This window comes from Carassius gibelio, chromosome B20, assembly GCF_023724105.1.
Source record: "Carassius gibelio isolate Cgi1373 ecotype wild population from Czech Republic chromosome B20, carGib1.2-hapl.c, whole genome shotgun sequence".
Classification (NCBI taxonomy): Eukaryota; Metazoa; Chordata; class Actinopteri; order Cypriniformes; family Cyprinidae; genus Carassius; species Carassius gibelio.
Genome location: NC_068415.1, coordinates 27,403,284 through 27,420,572, shown reverse-complemented (window position 1 = coordinate 27,420,572; position 17,289 = coordinate 27,403,284). Strand labels below are relative to the sequence as shown.

Sequence of the window (17,289 nt, the reverse complement as noted above, 5' to 3'; positions counted from 1 at the left end):
AAAATTAATTAGCTATTTTTGGGAGAAAAATCTTCTCTGGTATAAATTGGTCATAAACTCGCTTTTATAATAATAATAATAATAATAATAATAATATTGTACCGTTTCTCTGAGGTCCCCTTATAATGTTATTGTGATGAAAAAAAAACATCATAATTTAGAAGTAATAGGCTATTTTCTGTCCTATTTTTGACAACCCCCCCCCCCCCCCCCCCATAATAAGAAGGCTCTGTTTGGATCGATGTGGTAGATTGTGCACTCAGAGGTTAACACTCACTGCTGTGATTGGCTAGTTGTTTATATCTGACAGCACGTCATTCACAGACGCTGATGTGACTGAGGTCAAAAATGCATGAATAACTTAATACATTTCAAACAGTCTGAAAGAAGAGACAAAGCAACAGTGATCACGTAGTAATAACAGTTACTCATACTAAACTGTAAAACAAGAAAATCCCAATTTTATGAAAAATAACTTTCATTTCTTGAATTTCTTAAATTGTAGTCAAAACTCTGTATTTTTGTTGGTATTTTTAAATTAACAAATTGGCTGTTATTTTAAGTATTATGAAATTAACAATACATTACAGTAATTCACATTATTTATACAGATATAGTACTGTATTTTAATACAGTGTTTCTTCTTTTTCTTAAATTATATACAAATGTATGTAAAATTACAGAAATTATCTGTAATTAAACAGCAAAATTAAAAATAAATATTTAAAAAAATAAAAAATGACAGGCAGCCAAAATAGGTAACTACAAAAACACAATGGTAACTACAAACACTTCAACACTATATAAACTCTTTTAAATGTCAAAGATAACAGCATTAAACACTAGCAGTTCTTTCCATTTCCCAAAAATAAATAAATAAATCACCTAATTTCAACATTTGCAAAGCATGCTGGGAACTAGAACTGCCTGGCTAAAAATAATCGAAAAAATTGGACAAATGACTGGCAAACAAAAACCATAAAATTGAAGTAAAATATCCTTATTTAAATAAACATTAAACACTTTTATTATACAGGAATTTACTACATTATTATGACCAAACACCATCACATTAAATAAATAAAATAAATAAAATGGTCAAATGAATGGCTGAAGCTGCCAAATAAAGCTGCCAATAAAATAAAAAAAGATTAAAGTCTATCCTATTTTGGAATAAAATGCAGAGATGGAAAGTCCACGAGTGAGTGTGGTATTTAATCCTACTCTAAAGTCAGTAATTCATAATTCTTCTCTTCTTTCCTCCAGACTCCATGCTGCCTCACAGTCTCCACAGCAGGAGGGGCTACACAGGTTGCATGAGGAACCTGTCTGTGAACGAGTCTCCTGTGAGCTTCAGTAAAGCAGCTTTGGTCAGCGGTGCTGTCGGTGTGGGCGCCTGTCCTGCTGCTTGAGCGACAGCAACAGAAATCACTGCGTCACTGCTTGTGTTTCAGCAAAGAATGAAGCACCACTGTCTCTTAAGCATCATTTATAGCTACAGTATTCTATCACTATGAAATATTTAATGAATTACTAATGTACTGTAAACCAGAGCACCGCAAGCATTGTGTTAAACTGATACAAAAAGATCTTAAACTGAGGTATATAATTTCCAAAAACCTCATACTTTAAGCAAATATGCACAACATATTAACAAAGCCATACAGTACCCCTTAATAAAGCTGATGTTTTCTGATGTTTGTTTTGTATCTGTATTTCTATGTAAATTCCTGTGAAATGTCAACTTTAAATGCAGTATATAGGTGAGGTAACAACATTTGAACAAAACTGAAGATAGATATACATTTTAATAATTTTATATGAATGTTTAATTTTTTGTAAATATTAAATTAATATAACAGCAATATACTTTTAACTTTCCAACTTTTATAGACCATTCTTATGTAAGTTGTATAGTTCTAAGTGCAAATCAACTGTTTTATATTTTATGTCTAATACCTGCAAAAGACAAGTTCAGTTTATTTTCTCCTGTAAACAATTCTGCAGTTTATCCCAAAAGGCACAAGAATTTTCAAGTGAAAAAAATGTTCTGTATTCGTGGTAGAGGAGTTACAAAGTCTACATGGTGCACTTTTGATATAAATTTAACACTTAAGAACTTATATTTTAAAATGGTTCTCTTAAATTCTGGGGCGAACAAGAGATTTTAATACACTTAAAAGTTGGGTAAATATATATATATATATATATATATATATATATATATATATATATATATATATATATATATACATTAGGATTGAACAAATGAATGTATGAACTATGTCTGCTTGAACTTTTAGAACATTTATCATAAACTCAGACTTCTCCAGGTATAATGATGGATTGCAACAAAAACTCAACAAATATGAAAGATATATTTGTAACCATTTATATTTAATTATTTTGTCTTATATATATATAGTCTTTTTAGACTGATCTTTGGTCTTTTTGTAAATCACCTTCCTGCATTTCTCATTAATGTAATAGGCTACCTATTTACTTGTATCCTGAACAGGGATTCCAGATTTACATAGTCAAATTGGGACATGATCTTACAATTTTACGAATTTAAATGAAGAGTGTGCATGGATCTGTGCTTTGATAATCCATCAATATCAAGACAGAAGTGCTGAGTTTAAGATTTAGCCCAGACTCTGTACCCATCTGGATAGTAGACCATCCAAACCAGATATCTTTTGGATTTAAGCATACTATGACCTGGGACACACTAATTTTAATCTTGGATACTGTTTAGTGTGGACAGTATGTGGTTTGATACATCCAGATTCATTTTCTGACAGGATGTAAAACTTTTTTTTTAAGTAGGCCTAAAGTAAATTGAAGTACAATATTTTTTCAACAGCACATGACAGAACATAACAAAATGTAAAAAATGCCACACACTTTAAAAAGTAAATAAATAAAATCAAGAGGTATGCCTATTACAAGCTAGGCAAGAACAAGATGACATTCAAATTACAATGAAAATGCTAAATTAGACACGTAAATATAAAGGGGTAAATAAATAAATAAAATCAGCTGCACAAGCTCAAATTAAAAACATTAAAGGGGGTGTTTTTACGAGATATAATCAAATAAATTAATAAACATACTTATCAGTTAAATACAACAAAATATCAGCTTTTACACTTATTCCAATAATTCTTGAAGAGTTAAAACAGATGGATACGTAAAAATCTACATTTGTGGATAAAATGCTAAAAGGAAAAACAAAAACAAAACAGAACTTCCTTGCGCACTGTGTTACGTCATCAACCAACGACGCTTGGACTTCAAACTGTCGCACGAAACGCACACTGTTTCTATGCAAACAACCACCGCAACAACCGTTAACAAACGCTGGGTCTACAGATGGACGTACGATGCAGATCAAAGTAGATACAATTATATAAACTAAAAAGATGACACAGTCGATAGTAGTCCAAGGTAAGAGAGTTCATTTTCAATGGTCATAACTAGAGTAAACCGCGTTACTCCCTGTGACAGGGGTTGAAACATACTCATTTAGAATTTAGAGTCATGTCTGTAGCCATGGCAAGTTCAGGAAATGGAACTAAATCTTATTTTAAGAAATATGCTTTCAGGAAGTTTCTGTATTACTGTCCCAGTCTGTTTGTGACAGCTTCTAGGTCTGTAACGTATATTCTAGTGTTTAGCTTCTTTCAGCTGACGTTAACGTTAGGTCGGTAATAAAGACTTTCCTTCATCAAGAGCGTGAGATTCATTCAACCCAACCGTGTCCCCTTCAGAACTGGATTTTGAATTCTTCTTCTACATACAGAAATACTTACAAACATACATGCATAAATAAATGTGGGTGATCTTTTAGAAATGATTCATCAGTTCAGTTAAATTTATTTATATAGCACATTTGAAAACAACCATGGTTGACCAAAGTGCTTAACAATGTCCAGAAAATAAAAATTAAAGGTCACACACAAATAAGACAAATACAGTAAAAACATCACAATGTCTCAGCTCAGCTCGAAATAAAATCCAAGGAATACAGGTGTTTTTTAATTACTTAATTACTTAAAAATTCCAACAGTCTGAGCAGTTCTTGTGTGTACTGATAAACTATTCCACAAATTAGGTGCCACCACTGAAAAAGCTTGGTCACCTTTATTTTTTTAACCTGGTTCTTGGAACAATGTGGAGCACCTGATTGGATGACCTCGGTGCTTTAACGGGAGCGTGGACATGTAAAAACTTAAAAAATACCACTGATATGCTGGACTTGGTTTGCCCTGTTCAAATAAAATGTAGAACTCCTAAATCTATGTATCAGTTCATTTAAATGCAAATAAATAAGTTTTTAAACCGACAAATAAATGTTCATATTTAAAGTGTTTATTTAATTTGTTCAAAATAAATTAATCCCAGAATTTGTTTTGTGTGTGTGTGTGTTTTAGTTGGTCAGTGTGGGAATCAGGTGGGCTGCCGCTTCTGGGACCTCGCACTCAGAGAACATGCACACGTCAATCAAGTAAGACATAATATGACACTCTAGAGATGTTTTTCAAATATTTGTTTCTTTTTTCTAATCATTTTTTAAGACTTGCATTAAACTATCTATATTACAGGTAGACTGAATGTAATATTTGTATCCTTTTTAAGTAAATTAGGAGTTTATTTATCATGTCAGTCATATCCTATTCACAGTAAGCCTGTCAAGAACACATCTGGGTCACATTTCACCCTAAAATAAAAAGACAAAAAAAGGAAATTGTATTTTGCGATAATATAAATGCATATAAAAATGTTATATGATGATAAAAAAAAAAAAAAAATCAGTTTCATTACATTTTAAAATTGAATCCAGCATAAAGAGCAAAAAGTACATTAAGTGCCTCTATCATGTCTAAATTCTTCTTTACAATTATATTGAATTGGGGGTTTGCATTGTTCATTGGTTTGCATTGAGCTTCACCATAAAAGGTATTTTCTAACATTGGTACTGCTGTGCTGTGAGGGAATATCTGGGTGTTGACACTTCAGTCGAAGTAAATACCTGCAATTGCTTTTGTTTTTTTATCTATGCGCAATAGATTATTTAAAGTGAAAATTGTTATTAATTATTCATCCTCATGTAATCTCATGTAAGACTTTTTCATGCAAGACAGTTAATCTTTGAAACACAGGCAACAAAAACCAAAATGTAGAAGATTCAAAAGCTTATAAAGGATTATTTTGCTATGGTGGCCCTTGATGAAAGCAAACAGAGACTGTGACAAACCTGTTTTTCCTATACTTTTGCCAAATGATTATATGATCAAGTCCAAGCACCCAAGTCTTACATTTACATTTATGCATTTAGCAGAAGCATTTATCCAAAGCGATTTACACTGAAGAGAGACACTCACTTTATATATAATATTATATTATGACAATGATTCATTCGGGTTTATATTCTCATGTAAACACACATAGAGAACATCACACTGGTAACACTGAAGCTTGAGCATCTTGTGGTCGAACAAACCAAAAAAGTATTGCTTTTGTCTCTGCAGATGGGAATTTATGACGAGGCACTGAGCAGCTTCTTTAGAAATGTTGACCAAAGGTAGCCTCTCTTTCTTCTCCTTATACTCCCTTCTACTCTGTTCATGTTACTTTGTCCATACGTCCTCAGTTCCTTGCTGATCCACTTGATTTATTGTGGGATCTTATGTGTGTGTGGTGTATTTGTAGAGGAGCAGACTCTACAGGAGGCAGGATCAACGCTCTAAAGGCCAGGGTGAGCACCATGTTAGGTGATGTACTGAAGATGGTGGATGGAGACGCATTTGATTTTGGCTGCTGCCGTGTGTGTGTGTGTGTCTGTGTGTTTGGTCCTGGTAAACACTACGTTATGGGGACAAAATGTCCCCGTAAAGATGGCAATATTCAAAATCTTTGTCCTCGTAGTCAAGTTTTTTTTTTTGGTCCCCATGAGGAAACAAACCTTTATATTAATAATAATTTGTTGTAATTATAAAAATGTAAGTGGTTTAGGTGTAGGCCCATAGGAAATACACTTTGTACAGTATAAAAACCATTATGCATATGGAATGTCCCCATTAAACATGGAAACCTAACGTGTGTGTGTGTGAGTTTGAGATATGTGTAGTTTGGCCTCCTTGAGGAAATACATTTACCGAACAAAAATTCAAAAATAGTACAACCTTAGGTAACACTTTAGAATAAGGTTCCATTAGTTAATGTTAGTTAACTACTTTCGTTAACATGAACTAAACAAGAACAATCCTTCTACAGCATTTATAAGTCTTAGTTCATGTTAATTTCAACGTTTACTAATGCATTATTTAAATCAAAAGTTGTGCTTGTTAACATTAGTTAATGCACTGTGAATAACCATGAACTAACAATGAATAACTGTATTTTCATTAACTAACATTAACGAAGATGAATAAATACAGTAATAAATGTATTATTCATTGTTTGTTCATGTTAATTAATACATTAACTAACATTAACTAATGGAACCTTATTCTAAAGTGTTACCCAACCTTACCTCCCAAGTACTCAGTTAATTAGCATCCAGTACTTGAGTATATAAAAGGACTATTCCTAATAAAAACAGATGTCAGTGGTAAGGCCCCAACATAATCTGTGTGCGTGTTTGCAGGCCGTGTTAGTGGACATGGAGGAGGGAGTCCTAGGAGAGATTCTGCAGGGGCCGTTGCGTTCTCTCTTCAGCAGCACACAACTCATAAGTGATGTCTCTGGTTCTGGGAACAACTGGTAACTCTGTCACACAGCTTCTAAATGCATACTCTGTTCAGTGTGTGAATGTGCAATGATTGCTTTTAAACATATACAGTCCTACCAGGGATGGATGATATGATGTTACATACTTTGCAAAGACATAAATTTGTCAACAGGCAGAGATTATTTTATAACTTTAATAACACAGTACATCAGATGCATAATTTTTAAAAGTCCAATTCCAGGAAAAAAACTTGGGCATGTAAAACAAAATCACAGCATGAAAAACGTTCTAATGTGGCGTAACATTTTTTAATGTGTGCAGGTTGCTGTCAAAACCTATTAGGCATTACTGCAGTGTTGTAGTACTTAAAGGGTTTGTTCAGCCAAATATTAAAATTATGTTATTAATAACTTACCCTCATGTCGTTCCTTCGGGACACAGTTTAAGATATTTTAGATTTAGTCCGAGAGCTCTCTATCCCTCCATTGAAGCTGTGTGTACGGTATACTGTCCATGTCCAGAAAGACATGTAAGAAAAACATCATCAAAGTAGTCCATGTGACCAAAAATTGCAAAAACTACGACTTTATTCAGCATTGTCTTCTCTTCCGTGTCTGTTGTGAGAGAGTTCAAAACACAGCAGTTTGTCATATCTGGTTCGTGAACGAATCATTCGATGTAACCGGATCTTTTTGAACCAGTTCACCAAATTGAACTGAATTGTTTTTAATCCACAAATGACTGAAAGGCACAACATGCCAACCCAATGGCTAAAGCCTAACGGTTTTTTATTTGACACATATGCTAGGTTATGGATACATTATATATGATATAAGTTTCATCATCAGCACAGCACGTGCACACTGTTCATGCAAAGCTTGATTTTTCAAAACCAGCTTGCACATGTGCCTTATTTTATCTTTAATTAATTAGTTTGGCCCACAAGGTGGCAACATCGTCCCAGGCCATTGTTTTACAGTCAAAAAAGAAATGGAAGAGATGGAACAATTACAAAAACACTCACATCAGTAACACATCCCTTCACACTGATGTCTTTCACAGCCTCAGGTAACCCCACTACGTATGAAACTCTTTACATGGCACTTTTAGAAAATTTAAGTATCCCTTCTTCCATTCATTGCTAAACCAGAAGAATTATGTTCAACCAAGTCTCTGCTTTTCTCACATAGAAAAACCTGCTAGACAGCAACCAGGCTGGCTTCAGAAGTGGATACTCAACCCAGTGCTCATTTTGACAGCAAATTTTGATTTAGTTTTAGTCATAGTCTTTTGACTAAAATGTTTAGTTTTAGTCATCTCAATTGTTTTTTTATGATTAAATATCATAAGATTTTAGTTAACTAAATCTACAGTAAATTTGGTTGGCTAAAATCGAATGGGTTTAGTTACAGTGCATTTATTAAAAGGGTCATCTGATGCGATTTCAAGTTTTCCGTTCTCTTCGGAGTGTTACAAGCTTTTGGTGCATAAAGAAGACATGTAAAGTAGCAAAGACTAAAGTCTCAAATCCAAAGAGATATTCTTTATAAAAGTTAAGACTCGTTCACGCCCTCCTAAAATGCCTTGTCTAAACACGTGGGGCATGTCTACATCACGATGCCCAAATGTTCACGCAAAGAAAGAAGGCCTTGCCTTTGATTCCTGCTGTTGCCGCCAGCACCATGTTGTAGAGAGACTGTTTTATTTTGTGAAAGCGAAAAATATTTTATTTGGCCTTCCAAAAGAGGACACAACTAGAAATCAGTGGTTAAGTTGTATTTACAACAATGTTCCAAAACAGTTTAACCCAAATATTCAGTGCAGCACATTTTATTGAGGACTGTTTCCTGATCCTTGGAGAGTAGACTTCAATGCTGGTTGTTCTGACTCACAGTCTGTAAGTACGTTTACGTATGTATTTGGATTTGCCACTGATGATTCAAATGTGAGTTTGAGCAGTGAGTAGCACTTGTTGTTTGCCTTTTCTCAAAATGCAGACATGGTTTTATGTTTACGAGGCGTGATTCCTCACAGTGCTCTGGATAGCTGGCCAATCAGAGCACACCTCACTTTTCAGACCGATGAGCTTTATTAAAAAAAACTATGCATTTCAGAAATGCGGGGCATAGAGGAAAAACAATAATATACAGTATGTGAAAATGTGTTTTTTGAACCTTAAACCGCATAAACACATTTCATTACACCAAATACACAAAATAATGTTCTTTTCAGCAACATCATATGACCCCTTTTTTCTAAAATGTAAAAACCCATTATATAGGTTTGATAGTAAGGTTTTATTATGGTAACGATTTAACTGCGGTGACGCACAACATGCCTTGATGTTAAAATGAAATAAAATACTTCTCATAAAGAACAAGATGGCCTTCTTTTTAATGAAGTACCAATGGTTATATAGGCTAATCATTTTTTTATAGCAACTTGTTTAACATATTATTTATTCTTTCAAGCAGACATATTTATGTAAATAAATGTAAATTAATCTTTAGAACTACTTAAGTTTTTCAGTCTTTTTATATGTTAACATTTGTAATACTTCTTAATATAGTGCAGTTTTAATAGCCCTATTCAAAAAATTTGTAAGCTGTCTTCTGAGGCAGCGTTTTAAGACATGGACTGATGTAAAATTTTATCTCAAGTTGCTCGATTAACATCAATGACTCTGACAGTAACAGGTAAATCATCCCTTTAAAACCGAATGCACAGCTGCAATGGATGTAATGCATTGATACACGTTCTTCCTGCTGTTTACGTTCACCCAAGACGTAATCAACTGTTTACGTGAATACTTGTCAAAACTGACAATTTGACATCCATCAAAAAGTACTTGTGCGCTGTGAGACATGCTTTCTGTGTGTGTATGCTTCAGTGTCTGCACTTCTCTCTTGCGTTGTCAGATTTATCCTTATGTCTGCTCTTCTCTTTCTCCCACATATTGAATTTTTTTTACGTTTTACAGTATGTGATATGCAGCAAGTGTATGTTAGCTTATGTCCCGCCGGTTCATATGTACGCATCTAACCTCCAAACCATGCAGCAAATTAGTTCTGAATGAATCTCATCCCAGATCGTCCCTCCCTAACATTTTGGTCTCTAATTATTTGTTTATGAAAATGTAAATAGATTTACGTCATAGTTTTTGTCATTCAAATAGAGGTTTAATTCGTTATGGTCTCATTGCTGTCATTGAAAAAAATTATGATGATAAATTATTTGTCAATTATTTGTCAGCGAAATTAACTCAACCGAGACTGCCCTTCTAAGACTCTAAGACTGGCAAGAGGACCAGTTCCTCCTGTCAACCCTCATGGCAAAGGGCATTTCCGGAACCACACCTGAGTTGTTTTGAGTCTTACCTCTCACATAGGTCCTTCAAAGTATCTTGGAGGGATGAGAAGTCCAAGTCACAACATCTAAGTACTGGGGTGCCTCAGGGCTCAGTTCTTGAACCACTTTTCTTCTCCATATACATGGCATCACTACGTTCTGTCATTCAGAAAAATGACTTATCATATCACTGCTATACTGATGATACTCAACTCTAAATCTCATTCCTGTTTGATGTTCCAACAATAGCTGCTCATATCTCAACATGTCTAACAGACATTTCTTGCTGGATTAGGAACCATCACCTAGACAGAACTGCTTCTGGTTTCAGCCAACGCATTGCTTCACAATTTCTCCATACAACTAACCATATCTCCTTCAAAAACAGCCAGAAACTTTGATGTATGACTCCAAAACAACCACAACCCTTTTACTTAAATTCACTACTTTAGACTTACATGCCCTCCAGAAGCTTGCATTCTGCAAGTGAACATTGCATTATTGTGCCATCCCAAAGAGGCCATCCTATCTTCAAGAAACGGCTAAACAGGCAAACTTAACCCATGTACTTCATAAACAACAATAATGATAAAATTCAATGCAGATCCCTTATTACTTAGCAGGAGCATCCTTATTGCAGCCTCCAAAACAAGCATATCATATATAAGCCACTGGCTTGTAGGGCTGTCCAAATAATCAAATGCGATTATCATGCACATCTCATCAGTAAAGCCGGTTCTGTGATTAGTAGAAAATCACCATCACTTGCTTTCAGATGGAGCAGCATTTATTACATAGAGCCGTAGTTCACAGACAAGCTATGCAATATTGTGTTTATAATCTGCGATGTATCACCTGCGATTATGAACATGATATTAAATAGCTTGTCAGTGATAGTTTTGTGATTAGTTATTGTCATTGATTTGTGATAGTTATTGTCATATTGTTGATCATGAACACCCTCATTAATATCTCTTATATGGCACCCAGCCATTTTAAAATATACTAATATGGCTAGGTTCCCTGTTGAAATTTATGCTCTTAAATCCTTCACTGTTTGGGCATATCTTTGGGTTCATCTTTGCTCCTCAAAGTAATTCAAAGCAGTGTTTTTATACTTCAGAAGCTCCTAAAAGCTTCCAGGCATGCTAGTGAACTGTCACATTTTATAGTAATTGACTGTTTAAGTGGTTCTTCATGTATAAGTGCACAAGGTCATTTGCTTGTCATTCCAGACAGATATTCAAAAACTAATGATTTTGATTGAATTGACACCAACCAGTCTTAACCTAAGGCCAAAGATGAGCCAAACAGAGTCCGACACTGTCATATTGACTCGCAGTTGTTGTGTTAAACAAACATCAGTTCACCAAAATCATTATAAGTTTTAATGTTAAATTTAGCTTTAAAACTAATACATACTATACCTAGCTATTAAATCATAGACTTTTATGCAGAAATTATTTAGATGTTAAAATATTTGTAATCCTCCATAATATGGTGCAGTTTTAAATAGCCCTTTTTTTTTTAACTGGCAAGCTGTCTACTGAGGACTGGTGTAAAATTGTATCTTTTATAATTAGGTTGGACAAGCAATATTATAAGAGTGCTGATTTTTAATGTCCTATTCTTTAGTTAATGACAGTATTTTTTATTTATGCATTGTTGTTGTTTTTTTGACTGATCAGTGACTGATACCATGATTGGTCTATGACTCTTAGGGCAGTTGGGCATCACACATATGGCTTGGCCTACAGAGAGCAGATTGTGGATCAGGTCCGCAAGGCTGCAGAGCACTGTGATTGCCTTCAGTGCTTCTTCCTCATTCACTCTATGGGAGGAGGTAAACTTCTGATGTCTAGCATGTTACCCATGTTGGTGTTTGAGGAACATGGGCTGACCTAAGCATACATTTGTCTGTTTAGGTACTGGTTCGGGGTTAGGCACTTTTGTGTTGAAGCTTCTAGAAGACGAGTTCCCTGAGGTATGTCGGATAGTGACCTCTGTCTACCCGACAGCAGAAGATGATGTCATCACCTCTCCTTACAACAGCATCCTAGCCATGAAAGAACTCACAGAACACGCAGACTGTGTCTTGCCAGTTGATAACCAGGTATCCCACTCCTGACATCATAGCTCTCAAACCATATTTGTGGCCATGTATATTCTGATAAAGCAAGTGAAGACACATTGCACCATATTTGACATCAATGACACTAAACACAATATTTCTCACATGTCTCATTACCAAACTAGATGGACTGGATGGAAAGATTTGAATAAGGACTTGAATATCAGTTCCTCATACAAAGCTGTTCATACAAAGCTCATTTCATGCCTTTGGGGAAAGTTGGAATACAAGTCACATGGATTACATTTATTGTACTTTTCTAAAGTGTTATAGCTTGACAGACATTGTCATTGCTGCTTTTCCCAAAATTGTTCCTGCCGTGTTACACGTATGAAGGGACTTCATAAAGTTTTGGAACAGCTTGAGGGTCAGTATATCATGATGATTTCAATTAATATGTTTTTACCTTTATTGTAGTCTCTGGTTGATATTGTTGGTAAGATACAACACATGTCCAACACTGGCAAACCAGGAGGTACCATCAAGAAGGACTGTACCATCATCTCGGGACAAGGAGGGGTGGTGAAGGTCGAGAAACCTTTTGATGCCATGAACAACATTGTGGCCAATCTACTTCTTAATATTACCAGGTACTAAATGCTTTGTGACAATGGACATTATCTTCTGAGCTATTTTGATCTGGTTTATAGTCTCAGATTGGTAGATCATTTCTACATGTGTATATGGATAGTAAGGTCATCACAAAAAATATCACTTAAATATTTAAAAAAACATTCTAAAAATAAAAAGCTTATAGAAGACATGTAACTAACTGGCCATATGTTGTCTTTGACTCTTAAAAAAAAAGTCCAACATTTTATCACTAATTTAATTAGATCTTTGGACTAATTTAACTGTATTGAATTAACTTGTCCTCTTGCAGTTCAGCACGGTTTGAGGGCTCTCTCAACATGGATCTGAATGAGATCGCCATGAACCTTGTTCCATTCCCACGGTTACACTATCTTTTGCCCAGTCTAACTCCTCTATACACACTTGCTGATGTCAACGTACCACCACGCAGGTTTGTCATTATATATCTGCAGTATTTTTAAACTATTTTCTCATTGTATGCTCTTATACCTGCCTCAGACACCCTGGGTTTGCAATATATAGATTATAAATTACTGATTTGCAGTTCAGGTAGGTTCCTGAATGTTTAATAAAAAAATGTTTTGTTTGTTTTGTAGCTGTGCTGGAAGTCACTCCCTGTCTAAATTGTATCAGTACTGGGCTTACAATTATTTAAATTAAGTGCCCCTAATATAGATTTTTGAAAAATGACCTTTTATGCAGTGTGTAGCACAGCTTTAAGTGAATAAAAACAACCTGCAAAGGTTTAAATCTAAAAGTGCATTGTGAATGAAGTTATTGTCTTTCAAAAGAAAGAGTCGATTCCGAGACATGAAAATGAGCCGTTTTTTAAAACAAATCTTTAGCTGTTTCAAGGTAGGTCTGGGCGATATATCTAACGATATGATCATGCGTATCTAATAAGTAATGCTGCTTCCATGATCACTGCTAAAATCACCATCACCTGCTTATAATTGGAGTGGCATTTAATAGACAGAGCCGTAGATCGCTGACAAGCTATGCAATATCGCGTTCATTATCGCAGATGAATCGCCTTCGATAATGAACGCGATATGGCGTGGCTTGTCAGCAATATTAAAACCACTGACCGCTGAAGTGAAAAGCATTGATTATATTGTTACAGTGGCACCTTTAAAAGTTTGGGATATTTGCTAGACAGCAAGTTAGCAGTCAATTATTTGAATTTATTGTGTTAACAATTGTTTTTAAGTAGTCTTTAAGTGTTTTTTTTTATTATAGTTTGAATAATCATAAAATAAATAAGCATGAGAAACCAGTCGTTGTTGGATTACATGCCTACAGTGAGTGACCTTCTTGTTCCCCTCTATCAAGACAATTGCATAGAACAGGGGCTCTCAACTCTAGCCCTCGAGGTCCACTTCCTGCAGAGTTTAGCTCCAACCTTGATTGATTTCGCCTGAAGTAAATTCCTAGTTATCCTGAATAACTTGATTAGTTTTCCCAGACGTGCTTTATTAGGGTTGGAGCTAAACTTTGCAGGAAAGTGGACCTTGAGGGCCAGAGTTAAGAACCCCTGGCATTGAGCATAAATGTAAAAAGTGCAACACCATGCAAAAAAAACTCTTCATTTGTGTTTTGTCATCACCGAATGGATGCTGTGCTGTGTTCTGTAGGCTGGATCAGATGTTCTCAGATGCGTTTAGTAAGGAGCATCAGCTAATCAAAGCCGACCCCAAACACAACCTGTATCTGGCCTGTGCTCTTATGCTGCGTGGAAATGTTCAGTTGTCAGATCTGCGCCGGAATATTGAGCGGTTTGTTTCTACCTCTTGTTTCTTTTTTATTGTAATATACAGTTTTCTCAATGCATGCTCACTTAATGAATTTTTCATAAATAAATTCCACATATAATGTAAAATGCAATGTAGAAAGCTTCCTTGGTTTAAAAGGGTTTTTTTTTTTTTTTTTTTTTGCAAGTGAGTGTCTGTTAATACGAAATTTAGAAATGGAAAAAGGAAATAGAAAACACATCTCCTAAAGTATTTAATTGATTCTAACTTTTCATAAGCCGTAAAAAAAAGCTTTTTCTGTTTATTTTTTTATTTAAAAATACATTTTCAAGTACAGAATAATCCGTTCTTTTTATTCCCTTAGGCTGAAGCCCACCCTTCCGTTTGTCCCATGGAATCAGGAAGGATGGAAGACTAGTCTGTGTTCAGTCCCTCCTGTGTGTCACTCACATTCTCTGTTGGCTTTAGCGAACAACACTTGTGTGAAATCTACCTTCATTGAACTAAGGGAGCGTTTTGTGAAGCTCTACCGTAGGAAGGTGTGTGTAGCATATCAACAGCAGAATCATATTACATTGTGGTCATTTTTTTTAATGCATAGACACTGGTTCTCTCAACAGTAACACAGATTTGACTTGTATAGGCATTAGGCATATATATATATTTGCACAAACTTAAACTTTTGAAATGTCGTGCCCCTCACAGGCTCACTTGCATCACTATCTAGCAGTTGACGGCATGGAGTTGGCTGGATTCAGTGAGGCCTTGTCATCGATCTCAGCTCTAATTGAAGAATACACACACCTGGAAAGCCCTCTCATGCCCAACGCACCCAGACTCACCATCGCCACCTGACTCGTGTGTATAATAGACAACGTACTCTAAATTTCTACTTGTACATAAACTAAATATTTAATATTTTTGGACTAAAGTTTTATGTAAAACGTCTCTATTTCTAGAGGCATAGAAACATTGGTTCAAATATTGTGAATTTAGTGTGGATTTGGTAGTACTACCTACAGCATAACAAACAGTATTAAGTCAAATACAGTTGAGCTCGATCCCTAAGCAAACCTGTCTGCTTGCAATTTTCAAGTAAGCCCAAAGACTTTTTTAAATGAATTAGTTTTTGTTTTACAAGTTTGTGTTTGATTAGGGCCAGACATTAACTTTGCAAGACAGCGGAAAGTTGAATTGTCTGTCTGTGTACTGTACTGGAGGCACAGAAATTACACACTTCACCTGTAAAATGTTGTTACTTTTTCTTTCATATAAAAAAAAGTTAATAAAATAGTCATGATATCAAACATTGCCTGGATAATGTAGTTTTAATAGAAGAAGAATCGCTGATTCATTTGTCATTACACGTTAGTAATACACAAAAATATCCACTTTATCTTAAACGAGATTAAAATACACACTCAATCCCATAGTCTTGGCATTGACAGTCAGCACAAAGCGTAAAATTGTATTCTCATTTAATATGGCTCTGCATTAACCTGTTGACAGATGGTTTGTTTGCAGGTTAGCGCTTAGTTTTGTTTTTGCTTCAATCTATGCCTTTACAATCAGTTGGTGCAGGGCATCCATAGGTCCCAAAAGTATTGTTGTCCAGCTCTTGCCTCAGACTCAATGATCAACACCTCTCAAACATGTACCATTTACATGGTAATGCAATGTCTGATTTTAAAATGGGTTTTGAAGGATGAATTTTGAGATTTTATGTTTTCAAGTGATATATAACTTCTGATGATTTCTAAAATGTGATAGAGAAAAAGGCAACGAGGAAGTCTTTTTTTTTTAAACAAAGGTCAAAGCTCCTTTTGTAATGTAGATTTCTGAGGGTGCACTCTTGTCATAAATTGATCTATTACTTTTCCTACATAATTTTTAACAAAAAATATTGGTAAAATATATATTTGGGAGTCTTAGACCTTTCCAACGATATATAGTTTGTCAAGATTAGATTAGATTTGATTGTAATATAGTATAGTCAACGTAGGCGTCCCGTATACGGGACGGGGTTACAATTAACAGGTTAAAGAGACCCTCTTTAGATGAAGCTGTTTGTTGCATTCATTTGTACTCTATTTTTGCACTCTTTCTATAGTGAATGTCCTGTTTTGTGTGTGTGCTAGTAGGGTTAAGTTGTCTTGTGTATGGGCTAAATTTGAAAGCAAAAAGATTCAATCAATATCACTGTCACTTCAGAGTGCACATCCCCAGTAGTAGTAATACTATTGTTTATATGTACCTAGTGTTACATTGTAATGCTTTCAAAAAAAAAAATGAGAAACAACCCAATAAACTCATGAAACAACTCATATTTTGGGATTTATTATAAGTTGTAAGTCATTCATTTTTGTTAAGCTGAAGGTTTGTTTTTCAGGAGTTCAGCTCTATGTAAATGCACAGCAATGTGCCAGCTACTAGTGGGAGTTCATAATATACTATTATATTATTAACCTTCCTGCACTGCACCACATTACTGCTCTCATCTACAGTTGAAAATATATTCATCATTCATAAATATTCCTGTTTCTGTAGTGACCTGTAGTTGGTTGAGTTTTGCTCCAAAATAATGGCTAGCATACACATACTAAAAAAAAAAAAGTAAATTTGTTTGACTTTTTTCACAAGTATATGCCATTGTTTAACCTCAGAGCTGATTGTAGCTGATGGTCTTAAATGTCTTTGTTTTCCCACAAGTTTAAAATCACTACAGGTTC

At 34.9% G+C, this 17,289-nt stretch overlaps 2 protein-coding genes across 2 annotated transcripts in view; both read left to right on the top strand.

The window, feature by feature from the left end:
* Window positions 1–1,696, top strand: part of lama4 (laminin, alpha 4) — a 55,733-nt gene extending 54,037 nt beyond the window's left edge. The window contains exon 40 of the mRNA XM_052586442.1: window positions 1,267–1,696. Coding sequence (XP_052442402.1) covers window positions 1,267–1,412 — 146 coding nt within the window. The 3' untranslated portion in view covers window positions 1,413–1,696. The remainder of the gene's footprint in view (window positions 1–1,266) is intronic.
* Window positions 1,697–3,280: 1,584 nt separating this feature from the next.
* Window positions 3,281–16,884, top strand: tube1 (tubulin, epsilon 1). The gene is made up of 12 exons (XM_052585549.1): window positions 3,281–3,450; window positions 4,437–4,510; window positions 5,535–5,587; window positions 5,716–5,761; window positions 6,653–6,768; window positions 11,806–11,927; window positions 12,010–12,197; window positions 12,633–12,805; window positions 13,099–13,239; window positions 14,444–14,584; window positions 14,925–15,099; window positions 15,266–16,884. Exons 1-12 carry the CDS (start codon window positions 3,426–3,428, stop codon window positions 15,413–15,415), a joined length of 1,404 nt encoding a protein of 467 aa, XP_052441509.1. The 5' UTR covers window positions 3,281–3,425; the 3' UTR covers window positions 15,416–16,884.
* Window positions 16,885–17,289: the final 405 nt, after the last annotated feature.